Genomic DNA, 19445 nt, shown 5'->3' on the forward strand with positions numbered 1-19445 from the left:
TTTACTGCAAGCGTGGAAACAAAGCTCAAATTCTAATTGACATGGTCAGACAGCCTGACTGTTGGTATATGTCTACGTACTGTAAACGGAGTAGACCTACATCGAGAGAATGCACAGCATCGTAAAGGTAATATAACTGTACTATATGCTCATCACTAGAGGAGAAGTGATAGCAGGCTACACTGGCACTCTGTGAATTTACTCTTTGCAAAACAAATTATTGGTGCAGAGTAACATACGTAGAGTGGCTAATATTTATGTGGTTATTTGACTGTCTACATTGATGGTGATTTAGCATTAAAGTTATTGTTTTAGAAAATGTCTCGAACCTATCCAATCGTTACTGCCAACAGATGGATCCGGGTGACGCCACTGCTTCTTTATTCAAGCAGATCCTCATTTCAGCTCACGAGGATGAGAGGACTCAGTTCCATGCCTCCTCAGCGCGCTGCAACCATGTGGTTACGGAGGTGATCACGTTTAACTGAAACAGGGGTAAAGATTGCAACAGAGATATAAAACATCATGTCAGCAGAGCTTCAGAAAAGATAGCAGAGGAGGCCTGTTATAAATGGTTGGATAACACAGGAGATATTGAATTTAATTCGCGAAATGAGAAAATGTAAAAATATATTAAATGAAGCAGGCGGCAGGGAACACAGACCTCTAAAAATAAGATTGATAGAACATAGAAAGTAACTAAGCAAGAAGGCTAGAGCCGGCCGTGGTGGCCGTGCGGTTCTAGGTGCTACAGTCCGGACCAGCGAGACTGCTACGGTCGCAGGTTCGAATCCTGGCTCGGGCATGGATGTGTGTGGTGTCCTTACGTTAGTTAGGTTTAAGTAGTTCTAAGTTCTAAGGGACTGATGACCTAAGATGTAAAGTCCCATAGTGCTCAGAGCCATTTGAACCATTTGAAGAAGGCTAGAGTACAAACGCAGACACCACCCATAGGAAAATTATAGGGACTTTTGTAAAGAAACCAGGCGTCATTTCCTCAGAATTAGTGAGATCCTTAGGAAAACCGGTCATGACAAAACTATTCCACCTGGTGACCGAAATAAATAAGACACGAGAAATATCATTAGACTTCAAGAAGAATATAATAATAACCGATACCGACAAATATATGAGCTAACAAGTGCGAAAAATTCCGAGGCGTCAATCGAACACGTGATGTCCAAAGTTAGATTTCCCGCCGGATCGGAAAATTTTTTCCGCTCGGGGACTGCTTATTTAAGTTGTGCTAAACATTTGATCTCATCTTCATCGACGCACCAGTCGTCGAAGCGGCGTCAGATAGAAAGAGCTGCACCAGGCAGTCTGACAAGCCCGGCCAATAATGTGTTAAGATCATTTCTTCCATTTTGGTTTAATAAGTCATTACTTCAAAACACTGAAGACTTACAACAGCACTGTACAAAGTGTCAGCTTCTAAAGTGTTAGATTTTAATGTGTGTAGAAACTGCTACCAGAAACTGAACACACCTTTCGTGTTGCAGGTAATAAGCGAAAGGAAGTCAGCCCGTAAAACGAATGGAGCCCAGGTCCAGGCACCACAAGAAGACGACATAGGTACTTGCTGTTCTAGTTATAAATGAGATACAATACCAGAGTGCCATGTCTGGCTAGGAAATTCGCACATAGTACTAAAAAACTTTTACAGGTAGGAAGCGACGTGTGGCTTTTCTGGACATGCTGTTGGACGCTTCTGAGAACGGCCAGAAACTTAACGATCAGGAGCTGCAGGAGGAAGTGGACACCTTCATGTTTGAGGTAAACCTGCTACTGAAATTTAATGTGTAGACAACGTGTGCTGAATTCAGCTTATGTAATTATCGATTCTGGAAAAATGTTTTCATAACATAAATTAGACGGCTCGACAGAAAATTCCGGGCAAACCCGTAGCCTTCTCAGGCAAATGGTTAACTTCGATATAGTTCGAGAACTTGCAGATATAATTTTAGCATGAAACAAGAAATGGACAACTTTCTGTAATTCTCCATCATTTATTTCTTAGTAGCACATTCCACATATTACTTGTGCTACGTGGTAGTTTATTTAACCAACGTATTCTTGATTCATATAATGCTGCCAGCCTATCAGCTAACTCACATAATTATAGCTGGTGACGCTAATATAAATTTTCTATACAATAGCCCATCGAGCGTAAAATTTAAGCGGATGCTATCTTCTTCAAACGTATCACTACTTCATCTTCCTCCTACGCATCGTACGAACAGTAGTCACGCTCATACCTATTATCTCGACAGCAGTGTGTCATGTATGGCACCATAAAGTCACAATGGAGGCAGGTAAAATCAGGCGACCACAGGTTTCGATACCAGGTCCGATACTCTTTTCGTTCTATGTAAATGATGTGTCATTACTCCTTTCCTATCGCAAATACCGCGTGTAAGCTGCATATCTCCATTTGTAACTAAGTGCAAAACCTATAAAACTGAAGACAGCTGCCGAGAATCTAAACATCGACCTGCGTGCATTATCAAAATGGATACAGTGAGGTGACAGAATTAAGGGATAGCCACATCACATATACAAATAGCTGTAGTATCGCGTACACAAGGTATAAAAAGGGAGTGCACTGCCTAGCTCTCATTTGTGCTCAGATGATTCATCTGAAAAGGTGTCCGACGTGATTATGGTAGCACGACGGAAATTAACAGGCTTCAAACGAGGAGTGGTAGTGGCAGCTACAAGCGTGAAACATTCCAATTCGGAAATAGTTAGAAATTCAATATACCGAGATTCACAGAGTCAAGAGTGTGCCAATAATATCAGATTACACGCACTACTTCTCACCACGGTCAACGCAGTGGCAGTCCGGAACCGCGCGGCTGCTACGGTCGCAGGTTCGAATCCTGCCTCGGACATGGATGTGTGTTGTCCTTAGGTTAGTTAGGTTTAAGTAGTTCTAAGTCTATGGGACTGATGACCTCAGATGTTAAGTCCCATAGTGCTCAGAGCCATCTGAACCATTTTTGAATGCAGTGGCCAACGACCTTCACTTAACGACCGAGAGCAGCGGCGTTTGCGCAGAGTTGTCGAAGCTGACAGACAAGCAACACTGCGTGAAATAATCGCAGAAATCAATGTGGTACGTGCGACGATCATATCCGTTTGCACAGTGCGGTGAAATTTGGCGCTAATGGGATATGGCAGCAGACGACCGACGAGAATGTCTTTGCTAACAGCAGAACATCGTCTGCATCGTCTCTCCTAGGCTCGTGATCATACCGGACGGACACTAGATGACTCAGAAACCGTGACCTGGTCAGATGAATTCCGATTACAGTTGGTAAGAGCTGACGGTAGGGTTCGAGTGTGGCGCAGTCCCCACGAAAACATGGTCCCAGCTGTCAAAAAGTCACTGTGCCAAATGTTGGTAGCTCCGTAGTTGCGTGAGCTCTCTTTACTTCAAATGAATTGGTTCTCCTGGTCCGGCTAAACCGACCATTGACTGGCAATTGTTATGTTCGGCTACTTGGAGACCATTTGCAACCATTTATGAACTTACTCTTCCCAAACAACAATGGAACTTTTATGGAAGACAATGCTCCATGTCACCGAGCCACAGTTCTTCGCGATAGGTCTGAAGAACATTTTGGATAATTCGAGCGAATGATGTGGCCACCCAGAGCACCGGCTACATATTCGAGGTTATAGACGGCTTTTGAGACAGCATGGCTCAATACCATATTTCTGCAAAGGTATTGCAACGACTTGTTGACTCCATGTCACGCGAAGTTGCTGCATTACGCCAGGAAAATTACGTCCGGAACAACATTAGGAGGTATCCCATGACTTTTGTCGATGTAATAGATACCGTATATGTGAAACACTTATCCGTTTTAAGAGGGGGTCCGTGACCCTAATTAGATCAGATTAAATAAATAAAAATAAATCCACTATTGTAGAATACAGAAAAAATAGTCATCTTCAGTGAAACAGACCAAGATCGACTCACGCCCCGTCCTCACAGCTTTACTTCTGCCAGTACCTCGTCTCCTACCTTCCAAACTTTACAGAAGCTCTCCTGCGAACCTTGCAGAACTAGCACTCCTGAAAGAAAGGATATTGCGGAGACATGGCTTAGTCACAGCCTGGGGGATGTTTCCAGAATGAGATTTTCACTCTGCAGCGTAGTGTGCGCTGATATGAAACTTCCTGGCAGATTAAAACTGTGTGCCGGGCCGAGACGAGGTAGGAGACGAGGTACTGGCAGAAGTAAAGCTGTGAGGACGGGGCGTGAGTCGTGCTTGGGTTGCTCATTTGGTAGAGCGCTTGCCCGCCAAAGGCAAAGGTCCCGTGTTCGAGTCTCGGCCCAGCACACAGTTTTAATCTACCAGGAAGTTTCATATCAGCGCACACTACGCTGCAGAGTGAAAATCTCATTCTGGAGACGAAGATGCCCAAAAAATACACTTTCATTTGTTTATACAGAGGTTTCCTCGCTGGCGCTGGTTTTATGTGACTGAATTAGTGCCTACAGATTTTCATAGTTATGTAACAAGCGTAAGACCGGTGTCGGGAAAAGGGAGGGAGACTATTTTGCCACAGAACTGTGTTAATAGGCGGTTTCGTTCCTGACTCGCTAATTTGAATTATTTTATAACTCATTTAATAGTAGCATAAATGTAATGTGAAGCTGGGATTAACAATCTTACCCGAGGATCATTTTCTAGGTGATTGACGGTGGTTTGAACTCCATCGTACTTACTAGACTTTGTTGTATTGGAGATGGCATGTTACTGCTTTTTACTCGCCACTGAATTGACTAATGTTAGAAATTTAATGTGGACATATACCACGGTGTAATTAGGCGTTCTTCACGTGCGCACATCATTGCCAGAGTTGAAACAAACGGTAAATTATAGAAAAAATAAATACTAGGATTGGACCCTCCGCATACAATTACGATATGATACGCTAAATGAAGATATGTCTCAAAAACTAGTTATTTTGCGGATGTTATTGCACAAAATATTAATTTACCGAAACAGACAAAGAGTGACAACGTTCTGCTCATCTCCAGAAACTGCGGTGGTATAACGCTTTAGACAGGCTTCACTTCATTGCATGAAACATCCTCTTTAAATTCTGTACTAGTCTAGTGATACTTCAGGGACATTCACAAAAGTTGCTAACTGTCTTGTAGCCGGCCGCGGTGCCCGAGGGGTTCTAGGCGCTACAGTCTGGAACCGCGCGACCGCTACGGTCGCAGGTTCGAATCCTGCCTCGGGCATGGATGTGTGTGATGTCCTTAGGTTAGTTAGGTTTACGTAGTTTTAAGTTCTAGGGGACTGAAGACCTCAGAAGTTAAGTCGTGTAGTCCTCAGAGCCATTTAAACCATTTGAACTGTCTTGTACAGAGTTTGCAATTCATTACACACAATTTTCTCTCAACTACTGAATGTAGTAAGTTATTTCAAAGTTGAATCGAAGTTATTTAGCGAAGCTATCTAGTAGTCTACGAGCCCTAAGTAATTTGAGGAAATCTCAGAAATAGTAAACAATAAATATGAAAGTCAGCCTGGGAACTGAAAATCAAATGTCTCAAATACAAGTCCATTGTTTTAACTGAAAGAAACGCTGGTCACAATTTGCGCTGTTGGAATTGATCTTTTTGTATTATGACGTGTGTTAGATTTCAATAGTTGATACTGAATAATTTTCTTTTTATGCCTTACTGCACGGATGAAGGACTTCAAGTGATGATCTATATGAGAAAAAGTACCACCACAGCTGTTTCTTGGGAATGCATTTATTCTATCACACTAGTTTTGGCCTTACATTACCGCCATCCTCAGGCCCCAGCACTGCCAAAAGAGTATTTGATGTCCTCGGCGCATTTACTGTGTGATCCTTGTTACCAAAAAACCTGGGCTAGCTTTCATAAGGAGTCTATACTCTGACAGTGGAGACAACAACGTGTCCAGTATAGACTCCTGATGAAAGCTAGCTCAGGATTTTGGTAACAAGGATCCCATAGTAAATGCGCCGAGGAAATCGAATAATCTTTTGGCAGTGGTGAGGATGGCGGTAATGAGCGGCCGAATCTAGTCGTGTGACAGAATAAGTAAATTGTCGGTACAGCTGTGGTGGTACTTTTTCTCATATGAATAATTTTCTATTTTGCGAAATTTTTTCTTTTCATGTGTTTAAAAATAGTAGCAGTCATACAAAGTCATACAAAATGTTTCCATTGATTTGTGTGCTTGCCACCCGTGGGTGCTAGTTGTCCAAAGCTCGAGTGCTACTTCTGAGCACAGCGGTTCCACATATTTGAAATTATCTAAGTTTTTATTCTTTTTTTTTAAAGGGCCACGACACGACGTCTGTTGCCATGTCATGGGTTCTTATGCTGCTGGGACATCATCCTGGTATCCAGGTGAGTGTAAATCCTTACCGATATTTTCTTGTAGATTTGGTACAACCGCAAATTTTAGCACAATTGACAGTTTTACAGTAGAATTGTCATCAAGGACTCAGGGAGTGTTAATAGAAATCATTGTGTAGAGCAGGGAAGATGAAGCAAAAAGTAATTACTATTGTTAAACTCCTGGAACAATACGACACTAAATTAAAGTGCGAAAAGTGGCAATTAGTACTAAACAAAGAAAAGTGAGAGCTCATCCACATGGGTACTAAAAGAAATCCGATAAATTTTCGGTATACGATAAATCGCTCAAATCTAAGGGCTGTCAATTCGACTAAATACATAGGAATTACAATTATGATCAACTTAAATTGGAAAGACCACATAGGTAATATTGTGGTGAAGGTGAAACACAGACTGCGCTTTGTTGCCAGAACACTTAGAAGATGCGACAAACCCACTAAAGAGACAGCCTACACTACACTTGTCCGTCCTCTGCCGGAATATTGCTGCGCTGTATGGGATCCTTACCAGGTAGGATTGACGGAGAACATCGAAAAAGTGCAAAGAAGGTCAGCTCGTTTCGTGTTATCGTGCAATAATGGTGAGAGTGTCACTGATATGATACGCGATTTGGGGTGGCAGTCACTAAAACAAAGGCTGTTTTCTTTGCTGCGAGATCTATTTACGAAATTTCAGTCACCACATTCTCTTCCGAATGCGAAAATATTTTCTTGACACCCATCTACGTAGGGAGAAATGATCATCATAATAAAATAAGAGAAATCACAGCTCTAACGGAAAGATTTAGGTGTTCGTTTTTCCCACGCACCATTCGTGAGTGGAATGGTAGAGTAGTAGTATGAAAATGGCCCGATGAACCCTCTGCCAGGCAATTAAGTGTCAATTGCTGAGTAACCATGTAGATGTAGATGTAGATGTAAAGTTCATGAACATATGTTTCTTTGTGCGTTTGGTTTTTGCATACGTGTGCGTGGGAAGGGAGAGGCGGAAGGCCGGGGAGAAAGGAGGGGTTGGGAGAGAGACAGACAGAACAACCGAGAGACAGTGTATGCTTGTATATCAATGTGTGTTAAATGTTGAGTGCAAACTGTTCGTCCCTGGAACGGATATCACTGATGCTGCCCTCTGTCTATAGGAGAAAGTCCTCACTGAGCTGGATGACATATTTCGAAACAATCCTAAGAGACGTCCAACTACTCATGATCTGAACAACATGAAGTACCTCGAGATGGTCATCAAGGAAGCCCTGAGACTGTATCCGAGTGTGCCTGCCATCGGCCGCCGAGCGACGAAAGAGATCGATATTGGTAAGTATAACATATCGTACCTGATTTCCACTTCGCGTAAATCCATGACGTACGGAAATTGTCTCACTGAAATTTTTATTTCTTGTAATCTCTGATTTTGATAGCTCTCGATAGACAATAAACAACTCTTATCCCATGGACACCGTTCTCAGTACGTTTTCGTGCAAGCATCTGTTCACAGTTATCTGTGGCATATTTCAACTGTGCATGAACCATAAATTTTATCTTTCTGTACGTCTCAATACACCAACATAAGAAAAATAGGAAATCGTATATCACGTTGCTACTGAGCCAGATACGCTACCAGTCAAAAGTTTACTACCAGCTATCATAACTACCATTTTTCGGCTAAAAAAGGGATATCTTTTGGGTATTCTATCAGTCACCATTTTGATAATAACACAAATATAAACATGTAAAGGCTAAGCGCCTCAGTTGTCTGTTTGAGTGGTTGTTTGCCCAGTCGTCTGTTGACGAATATCCACAACATTAACGTCCCTTTACCTACAACGGCTCCATTCCACTAGGCGTCATTCCTTCTGCTGTCTGTTCACATTAGTTTACAATACGATTTGGCAGTGTGTTTGCATACGTGATAAAGTTCATTTCATATAACCCCCTAATGAGACACTAGCAGGAGACTGTGACTGAAAAAGTGCTGTAATTGTAGCTCTGCATGAGCAAGGCTATTCTAGTAAGACAACAGCAACAAATCTCTGCAGGTTGATCTTTATAGGGATGGTTTCGGGACTCGGCTGTTCGATGGGGGATGTCAAATTAAACACCTTTCAGCCGTCAGTTTTCAGCCCTATTTTCTTTGGCGACCAGTTTCAGCGTTTCACTACGCCATTATCGCCAGGTGGTGGTTGAAGTGCTCACTGTAGCAAATATCTACTAATACCATTATTGCTGGTCCCTGTTTGGATCACAACCGAGGTAAATTCTTCCTTCACGTCGTTCAGGCGCCTGAAGATGCCGTAGTAAAACGCTGAAACTGGTTGCCAAATAAAATAAGGTTGAAAATAGAAGGGTGTTTAATGTGACATCCCCGATAGCAACAAACGTTGATGCAGCACAATCTACGGTGCACTTTGTAGCCCTTCCAACAAACTGAAGTCAATGCAGTTGTTTCGCGATCTGAAAGAGCCCGAGTAACATCATACAGGGAAGATCGGCTCGTAAGTGTATAGAGTAGACGTCAGAGGACTCTTACTGCACCTAAAATTAACTTAGAAGTACATAGAATACGAGCAGGTCCGATCTCTACCTCAACGGTACAACACCCTCCCCATGAATAAGGTTTAAAGGGGTGAATAGCGACCAAAAAGCCTTTATTACGCTAACAAAATAAGGTGATACGATTGCAATGGACACAGCAACATAGAAACTGAAGCATGCAGTAATGGTCCAAGTTGTTTCATTCCATGTAGGCTTTCACGGCCGGCGTCTTCATCAATAAACACTTCCGGGCTAAGTTGCCGTGGTCGATCTGTAGAACTTCTTCTCCCTGACGTTTCGTTCTCAACTACGGAGAATATTTTCGGAGGTGAGTCGTTGACTCACCTCCGAAGATGTTCTCCGTAGTTGAGAACGAAACGTCAGGGAGAAGAAGTTCTACAGATCGACCACGGCAACTTAGCCCGGAAGTGTTTATTGATGGGTCCAAGTTGTTATTCAGTTTGAAGTACGTGGAAGTCATCAACGAATGTCTGCTCGTCGACTTCGTGGAGAACGTTTCAAAAGTCATTGTGTGACGCCAACGGTGAAACATGGTGGAGGGTAGTTCACGGTATGGGAATGTTTTGCGGGAGATAAACTCGGTGATCTAGCGAAATTAATTTATTTTAAAGAAGGAAATATGTCAGAGGATGCTGATCAACAATGCATTTCCGTCTGGCAAGAGACTTATTAGTCGATTTGTTCTGCAGCAGGGCAATGATCCGGAACAGCCTTATAAATTGTGCAGAGGGTATTTCAATACAAAACAGAAATGTGTCGAACTGAAGAACATAACTTGGCCATGTCAGTCACCTGACTTAAATCACATTGAACTCTTATGGGATGACCTTGAAAGGGATGTCAAAGAACTGAGATCATCTAATGGTGGAGATAAATGGAATGATTTAATGATTTACAGACGGATTGCAGTATCTGCAAAAACACAGCATAATCTTGTGTCCATATTGCAAAGAATTTTTGCAGCTGTTCTGAGGGAAAAGGGTGGATACTTGAAGAGGCTAAAATGTAAACCATACTGTATCGTGCTTAGTGATAAAGAGACAAAATGTTTATTTTCTTGGTCTACTAAGTTGTGCGATGTGTTTGTATATTGAAATAAAATATATAGTTTTTATTATAAATGATCGAAAACTTTTGACCAGTAGTACAACTGATCACAATACGATGACCACCAGCCAGCATATAGAGAAGCAGGAAGAGACTCGCTTGTTTGTCAGGAGTGGCTAGACAGCACTGATATCCGAAGCGACGGTCTCTTCAGTAATTCTGCACTTGCCGTATTACGCGTGGATAAGTACTCGCATAGCGATAACACAGACTGATGTTGTCCTATAGATGGTCATCTGGGTTAATATGTGGGTGACTTAGCGGCAAGTGACGGACTTTGGGCCCTCCTGTTACTGGTGTGTGTCGTACAGGATATTGTGGGTTTTCGGAAGTTTCCACTGGCATAATGTCACAGAGCTGTGTTCTCGGCCGCACTTTTATAGGCCATATATGACGTAAATTTTGTAGAATTACTGATGAATGGAGAAAAGATATTTTATGGAGTAACGTCATCATAAAATATATCAGTTCGACTGATGATTCTCTCAAGTAACAAGCAGGTGCAAAAAGCATGAATCCGTCGCACTCTTAGCGGAATGTGCACAGTTATGAAATTTCCTGGCAGATTAGAACTGAATGTCACACCGGGACTTGAACCAAGAACCTTGCCTTTCTGGTTAGTGTTTCACTTTGTTGTGGTTAACGTTAAATTCTTGAGGATGACGCAAATTTTTCTCATTCAGTTACTTGCGTTAAGAGTGTAGTTACAGCAAACAAAGAAAAGACACACAACATACAGAATTGAACAGAAGTTTATTGTCTCATAACATACTGTTTCAAGCCATGACTTAATGTACGGGAGATTCGTCAAAACACAAAAACTTTTTAGTTTTCTTAAAACATCATTAATATAACATCCTGTACAAGAAACATAATCGACACACAACTTACGATTTTTTACAACAACAAATTATAACATCCTAAGTACTTGTTCTCTCCTGCACAAATTTTCAGATCGTCCTTCATGAACCCTTCAGCTGAACGGTAACATATCTATACCAGTTTCTCATACAATATTTTTTAATGTTTCCAGGTAAATACTGAGCAGTTCTTTTCTCTTTACTTTGTTGCAAATTTATACACATATACTGCAGAGTGTGAGCTTAAAGTATTAGTTGTGGGTGGGCACCATAAAATTATTTTATTTCCTGGTGTCATTGATATGCTGAAAATCATTTGCTACAAATAAACCAGAGGTACTTTGTACAAAGAAAATCAGTTCATAGATATACAGTGTGGGATCACTTAATATACTTAGATTTTTTAGGAGTGGGTGATATGGTTTTCTTCGCTTTATATTGAGTGTATTTCTAAAGACTGTTTTTTGAAGTTTTGGTATTCAAGACATACGATTCGATCTATCCCAAAATATAATTCTGTACCTTACTACGGTTTGTAGTACCTGTAATATACTATTTTCCTTATCTTCATGCTGATAGTATTGTGCAGTATCATCATTGGATATGCTAGGCTATTTAATTCATTTGCAAGGTACTGTGTATGGGACTCCATGGGACATTTTCACCTAATTTTATTCCTTAAAATTTCACATAGCTAGATGCCTGCAAATTCTGGTTTTTGTGATGAATTTGAACACCATTTAACTATGCTCGTTTTGTTTTAAACTACAGTGACTGAGATTCTTCCATGTTTAGTTTTAACCCAATTAAATTGAGCCAGGTTCCTAATTTTCTAACGTATTTGTGACAGTTTGAGGAATTTGGTCGGTACTGTTAATTTCAATGATTACAGCTCTGTCATCCTCAAATAAAATAAGTGGCACTCGGTAATAAGCGGTAGGTCATTTATATAACACAGAAACAGAATGGGACCGAAGACACTCCTGGGATACTCCTTGTGAAATATTTTTGCATTGTGAAGCGTAATTTTCTCTGTACGATGTTGCAACCACTCTTTGTGTTCGGTTGGTTGGGTAGGACCTACACCATTCTAATACTTTGATTATAATCTGTAATTTCTCCAGTTTAGAGAGTAACAAGCGGTGGTACACATTATCCAAAGTCTTTGATAGGTCACAAAAAGTTACTGTGGCATGCAGAGAGCTGTCTAGAGAGGAGCTAATTTTATCTACAAACTGGTTGATAGCAAATAAGGTGCTTTTGCCTTTCTGAAATCCATACTGATCTTTCTAAATAATGCGTATTGTGACAACCTTTTCATTTATGTTTGATAGTGATAGGAGAAGAGAGATTGGGTGAAGGTTTACCATAAGCTCTCTTCTGCCTTTTTCTATTCGTGGTTTAAATATTGCATACTACACGGTATCTGGAGAACATCCTTTTTCAAAGGATTGATTAACTGCTGTGAATAGTGGCTACACAATTGTTTTAGAGAATGCCTTTAACATTTTTATTGATATTTCGTCCCGTCCTACTAATATTTTAGTTTTAGTGATTGCATAGCATTATCTGTATATTTTGCAGTAGTTTTGTTAAATGTATTGAAAGCTGCACCTTCAAATTTCTGAGCATCAAAGAAATTTGTCTTATGTATGCAATTTTCTACAGTAATGTTTGATTTGTTTATATTTAAAAATAATTCGTTAAACACATCTTAGATTTGAAGAGATTTACAATACTTTTGTCCTTTGTCTTGATTTTGGAAATAGATTGACCTCTAGCTGTAACGCCTGTTTCAGCTTTTATCTCTGGTCGTAGCGCTTATGATTTGTTTTCACTATCCAAAATGAATCTATTATTTGCCAGTTCCTCTACAGTATGTAGAACTTTCTTAAAAATGTTTTTAAGTAAGTAACTAAATCAGTAATGTTGATGATTTCAGTTCACTTTGTAGCTGTCTTATTCCTGCACTAGGTATGTTTTCAGCATTTTGCTTTATTTCTTACTTTTTCACGGTATGCTGCAAGAGCGAAGATTCCGTTAAATATGTACAAGAAGTTTTCCAGAAATTAAGAAAAATTTTCAGGACATGAAATGCTATGTTCTATAGTCCACGCTACGTTATTTAATCTATAGAAAGAAACGTACAAAAGAACTGTAAAGGTAATCGGAGCCATACACTCGGTATTTTCAATGTTTGGTGTATTATAGTTGCCTCTACTCTACACTAAACAATTTCAAAAGCAAATACTATCTACATCTACATCTACATCCATACTCCGAAAGCCACGTGGCAGTGTGTGGCAGTGGCTACTTTGAGTACTTCTATCGGTTCTCCCTTCTATTCCAGTTTCGTATTGTTCGTGGAAAGAATGATTGTCGGTATGCGTCTGTGTGGGCTCTAATCTCTCTGATTTTATCCTCATGGTCTCTTCGCGAGATATACGTAGACTGGAGCAATATAGTACTTGACTCCTCGGTGAAGGTATGTTCTCGAAACTTCAACAAAAGCCGATACCGAGCTACTGAGCGTATCTCCTGCAAAGTCTTCCACTAGAGTTTATCTATCATCTCCGTAACGCTTTCGCAATTACCAAATGATCCTGTAACGAAGCGCGCTGCTCTCCGTTGGATCTTCTCTATCTCCTCTGTCAACCCTACTGGTACGGATCCCACACTGGTGAGCAATATTCAAGCAGTGGGCGAACAAGTGTACTGTAACCTACTTCCTTTGTTTTCGGATTGCATTTCGTTAGGATTCTTCCAGTGAATCTCAGTCTGGCATCTGCTTTACCGACTATCAACTTTATATGATCATTCCATTTTAAATCACTCCTAATGCCTACTCCCAGATAATTTATGGAATTAACTGCTTCCAGTTGCTGACCTGCTATATTGTAGCTAAATGATAAAGGATCTTTCTTTGTATATATTCGCAGCACATTACACTTGTCTACATTGAGATTTAATTGTCATTCCATGCACCATGCGTCAATTCGTTGCAGATCCTCCTACTAGGTGCAACTTGTGCCCCAAACGAAATCTGTACTTTAGTCTAAAAACAGTGGTGTGAAACCTGCAGTGCACGTTAAGTATTGCTCACACACTTTTCTGGTCTCACAGGTAGCTACAAAATTCCTGAGGGCTGCCTGATAACCCTCAACATCCGGCACACTCACCGCGATCCCAACCACTGGCCGGACCCTGAGCGCTTCGACCCGGACAACTTCCTGCCTGAGAGGGTGCAGGGTAGGCACCCATTCGCCTACGTGCCCTTCAGCGCTGGGCCTCGAAACTGTATAGGTAAGACGTGTAGCTACTGCACTCTCTAAGCTTTCAAGACTACAAAATATATTCACTGCATTATTTCGCATCTGATGCAGTTGACACAAGAATTCACGAAAATGAGATGCACACATGAAATCATTTAGTACTTACCTTGATTGTAGCTTAAAATCAATCTTCTCTGTTCTCACTTTTATTAGTGGGTCCATAATTTGAGTTTTACAAAGTTCTGCTCTGAGTATAATCTTATCTATAAGCAAACTTTTGAGGTCTTAATAAGTCAATCTTTTTTCGTTATAGTTATCTCAGTTTACACTCTTCTTACACAAAATGAGAAACAATCTGCCACATCATGCTGTACTCGTATCTAACCTTCAGATATCGACTTCACAGTCTTGGCATCAAACAATAACTGATTCAATTAAAAAGAAACCTTCCTTTTTCTCCCTCAGTCTTCTGACCGGTTTGATGCAGTCAACTAAGAATTCCATTCCTGTACCAACCTCAGAGCAGCATCTGCACCTAACATTATCAGTTAATTGTTGGGTGTATTCCGGTCTCTGCATTCGCTTTCTGTTTTTACACTCTATAGTTCCCTTTAGTAGCACGGAAATTATTCCATGATATCTTAACAAATATTCTACCATCTTGTCTCTTCTTGTTGTCAGCGTTTGTTCCTCTCATCAGCAATTCTGTGAAGAACTTTCCCATTTCTTACCTTAACCGTCCATTTACTTTTCAACATCCGTTTATAATACTACATCTCAAATGCTTAGATTCTCACCTAATCATATTTGATATTAATTTTTGAAATTTAAAAGTTTCTGATAATTTTTTGTATGCATGTTTTACAATAGCATTGTTAATTGCTTACAATGTGTTCCTATTTATTGATTTATAAAGCTTTTATGATCACTCCAAGAACCATAAGCCAACACATATCTTTTACACCTGAAGTAAGCAATCGACTAAGATAAACCAACCTTGAGCTACCTTTCACCACAGTGACCAGCAGACTCGTGAAACAAACAGCAATAATTCATCACAACCGTATTTATAAGCGAGATTCAGCCATGAACTTTTCATAAACAGAAGTATGCATTTTTTTGTGTCAGAATGCATCCATACAGCAACTATGCTTGGTTACATTTTCCTGACAACAGCCTTCCGCTCTAAGCGATGGAATGCACGTTCTATGTAACAACTGCCGTTGTCTGTGACGTATGGGCAGAGATGTTTCACTAACAGTGGGCAATGTAAATGTTGTAGGAAAAGGTTTTGAAATTACTTAATATGAGAATTTTAAAATATAATTGAAATTAACAGTTCATAAAAAATACAGATTGTAGAGACATTTGGTGTAAACGTTGATCAGTGAAGTACGAAATATATGATAGAACTAGCGGCAAAGTAAATAACTTCCAATTGACAGAGGATGTGAGCATGGGGTTGATCTGCTATTCTGTTATTCTGCGCAACGAATTAATCTGAGATATATCCTTTACCCTGTGGCTCCTGCAAGATGCAATTTCCACCCCACACTACTACAGAAGTCAGACAGATGCTCCTAACGTTCTAAAGAGAAATGCCTGAAAAACTCTCAGCAATAAATATCTTCTGGAGTCGTCCGCTGTAAGGAAATGACACAAAAATTCACAAAATTTCTTATGTAACTAGTGGAATACTTGGGTAATGGAGTACTGCTAGTTAGTGAGAGAAAAACATGAAACTAACGAAAATTATTATTTATTTTTGCAAAAATTCTGAGAACTCACAATGGCACTTTTAGTTATGAATTGAACAAGTTATATCCTGGTTCTTTTCGGAATGTGAAGGTACCTCCAAGGATAGGATTCGCTAATGAAATTTCTATACAAAGTTTAAGATTGTTATTGACTTGGCAGAATGGCTGAGAGGCGCGCCTACTCAACTTGAATAATTATCCTTTAGAATGTTGCTAGGTATGGCCGAGACTGTCGCGTGTGAAATGCAGTGAAGTGTACTATTGTGGAGGAAATATGGGGCTCGCAATAGCTGTAGTGCACAATACCGTAAGCTGCAATGACTGCTGTCGGCTCCGCTCGCTGCTGACAAATAAGATAACTCTCGTTCTATCTGGATTGCCTTTCGCCAATCAAACTCTCCCTACGCCTTGATGAAGTCAAGGATTCCTATTCGCCCCTAGTCTAACTATTGCCTTGGTACACCGGTCAGATAACCAGTCCACCACGATGCCACTCAAAAATTCGCTTGCAGGCATTTAACTATAACTCTGTCCGTTCACACTGCACAATAAGTGTATCGGCCAACACAGTGAACAACGCTTAATCGCAAGGACTCAATATAGAGAGTCACACTTCGATTCGCTCTCGACAGAGGTGCTCTCCCAGTGAAGTACTGAGGAGAGACTTGTTCCTCGCTCCAAGAGTGACAAGGGAACGGCGCCTCTCCAAGCCAGACGTGAAGGGGTATATCTTTCGGTCTCTTCCATTACGCCTTCAGCTCAAGGCGTCATAAATATATACACATATGTATATAATGGAGCCTAACTTATCCACTTCAAATTATTTTTCCCTCATGACTTTTGTAAGGTGTTTTCTCTACTATGAACAGTGACCAGAGACTCATCAAACAAACAGCAATAAGTTCTTGTAAATTTATTAATATGGGAGACACAGACATCAAATCTTTTAAATACGATTGTTATTCTGCTAGGATATAGAATCCTGATGTCAGTAACACAGTGATATGACTGTACTGCAGCTCTGTCGGTTCTGCCTAGAAGATCGCTGATGTCAGCACTTTTTGATGTCACCTTTCCCAGAAGCACAAAGTCAACAGCATATTTTCTTGGAATTCTCTCCCACCTCCCCCTTCCTCAAGTCCCAGTGGCCAACGGCTTTGAGTGTTTGTATCAACGCGATGCGTGCCGCCTGGCAATCGCCATGGGGTTCCTGAGGCTATGGGAGGCCGAGGGGAAAGAAATCCTCGGAATAAAATACCGCTAACATTGCGATTCCAGGAAAGCTGACGCCAAAAACTGCTGACATCAACGATTCTCTAGCCAGAACACACAATGCTACTCTACTTGACACAATTGTATAACTGTCAGTAATCTTTTTAGAGTAGCTTATTCTTTGCTTGGTTACTAACTGCCTTCCACACTGAGAGATTACTTATTGCACCACTGGAATGTTAATTGTACTCATATGTACCAACTGTTATTGTTACCTGTGGCACTTGTACATATAAAATATTTGATAAACAGAGGACGGCATGAAAGTTGTGGACAAAAGATTCTGAGACTTTTAGAATATGGTTGAAATTTAACTGTTCATACAAAATACAAATTGAAGAGGTATTTAGTACAGATGTTGGACAGTGCAAGTGAAACTAGATGGCAGAGAAAGCAGTACAGGAAGTAGTTTTCAGTGGTCAACAGAGATTTCCAACACTATGGACCTAGGGACAAATGACTGAACTTCTCTGCAGCCATAGTTTAGCCCAAAGTGTTGTATCTCTGATCCCTCCTTCCCCCTCTTTGCTTTGAATTAATAAATAACTAAGGTTATTAACTGTTAGTGGTCTTTTCTAATGTATGATTTAGGTGTTTTGAGTACAACAGTTTTACTTTGTGCCAGTATTTTGTTATGGTTATGGTCCAAATACTACTTTCACTGAATCGTATTGCTCGTTTTTAACACAAACCGGTAATTATATTTGAATAAGTCCTACGTCCCATAGCCAATAGTTTAGGTAACTTATCCACAAATCATTGATGCGAAAGTGTCTCCAAAATGAAGTCACTTACTTTATTCATAATTTTCTGAGACTTTCATATAGTCAGCTACGTAGTCTGACTCTTGTTTGTATCATCAACTTAAAAACTCTTGGCGGCGTTCGAAGCATGGCTTTATGTACGAACAGACAGCATCCACCGCGACTCCCACTACCGCTCAACTTTTGATAAGAGTTCTGCTTTGCTTAAGGCCAGCAATCCCCAGAACCATAACATCTTTCAACATGGCTAGAAACTGGCAGAAGAATTGTAGCACAAATATGTGGTCGAAAAACAAAGAATATAACAACCAAAGATAGTTTACTCTTCGGAAAACTCATACGACTTTCTATAATGCGATTTTAAGTAGTCAAGATCTGTCTCTTAGTGTGTTGGAGCGCCTCCGTCACAAGTACACCATTGGCAATCAGAAATTGATGGTTTACCCTGTGTTGCAACTTCCGCTGCGCAAAGCAACATGCCCACCAGTTCTCAAGCAGCAAACTTAATCGGATGCGAAAATGCCACCTATTTCAAGAAAAAACTTTTCTCCAGCCATAATCAAAATTAAGAACAGATTTTTGACATGCTTAGAGATTGTAGAGCCAACGGCTTTGGCGCAGTGTTAACACCTGTTCCCAAAAGATCACTGAAGTTAAACGCTGTCGGGCTTCACCAGTCACCTGGATGGAACCGTGTGGGCCTGCTGAGCGCTGTTGGCAAGCAGGTTGCACTTAACCCTTGTGGGGGCAACTGAGAAGCTACTTGACTCAGAAGCGGTAGCTCCGGATGCAATGACACCTATTTGCAGAGGAGAATACGGTGGTCGGTCGGCACCGTTGGGCTTCCGAGGCCTGTTCTGACGGAATTTTTGAGTGGACAGCATAGAAATCTTTATCAAGCTTGAACATCGGATTTTTATGCATTTATTTGTACGAGGTAGAGTCTTAAAACTTCAACCTACTTACAAGTTAAACAGTGGGGAAATGTCGTGCTCCGAAACTTATGCACACCAAACGCAATGCAATACGCACCTTTGGAAAGACAGGCAACTGAGAGAAGTATTTTGGTAATCAATGACAGTATGAGAGAATTTCATCCCTTTTCAGTTAAATTACCATAACTCGGGCCCTAACAGGGCTTTGATACGCCTAGACACACTATAGAGATCGATATCAAATGAGATTTTGAAGCTGTATTCCTATCGCCATGGAGACCAGACTCTAATCGTGGCTGCCTGCAGGCAGTACTAGTCGCTACAACGTCGCAACTTTGGACCTTAAACGTTAGATGCCATAGAAGCTTCAACGTGAGATTCAAGCGAGAAGTTTCGTCACTGTGTGTTAGCGTGGTGTCGCACGGTATAACTTACGTCTTGTCCATTGTGTTGCTCGATGAAAAGAACTTGTAGCGGTCGGTGATGCATTTGACGTATATGTCCATGG

The 19445-nt window shown here is 40.7% G+C and overlaps 1 protein-coding gene across 1 annotated transcript in view; it reads left to right on the plus strand.

The window, feature by feature from the left end:
• Positions 1-19445, plus strand: part of LOC126199581 (uncharacterized) — a 252274-nt gene that overhangs the window by 74043 nt on the left and 158786 nt on the right. The window contains exons 7-11 of the mRNA XM_049936505.1: positions 1503-1575; positions 1667-1776; positions 6344-6412; positions 7560-7731; positions 14061-14240. Coding sequence (XP_049792462.1) covers positions 1503-1575; positions 1667-1776; positions 6344-6412; positions 7560-7731; positions 14061-14240 — 604 coding nt within the window. The remainder of the gene's footprint in view (positions 1-1502; positions 1576-1666; positions 1777-6343; positions 6413-7559; positions 7732-14060; positions 14241-19445) is intronic.

This window comes from Schistocerca nitens, chromosome 8, assembly GCF_023898315.1.
Source record: "Schistocerca nitens isolate TAMUIC-IGC-003100 chromosome 8, iqSchNite1.1, whole genome shotgun sequence".
NCBI classification, from domain to species: domain Eukaryota; kingdom Metazoa; phylum Arthropoda; class Insecta; order Orthoptera; family Acrididae; genus Schistocerca; species Schistocerca nitens.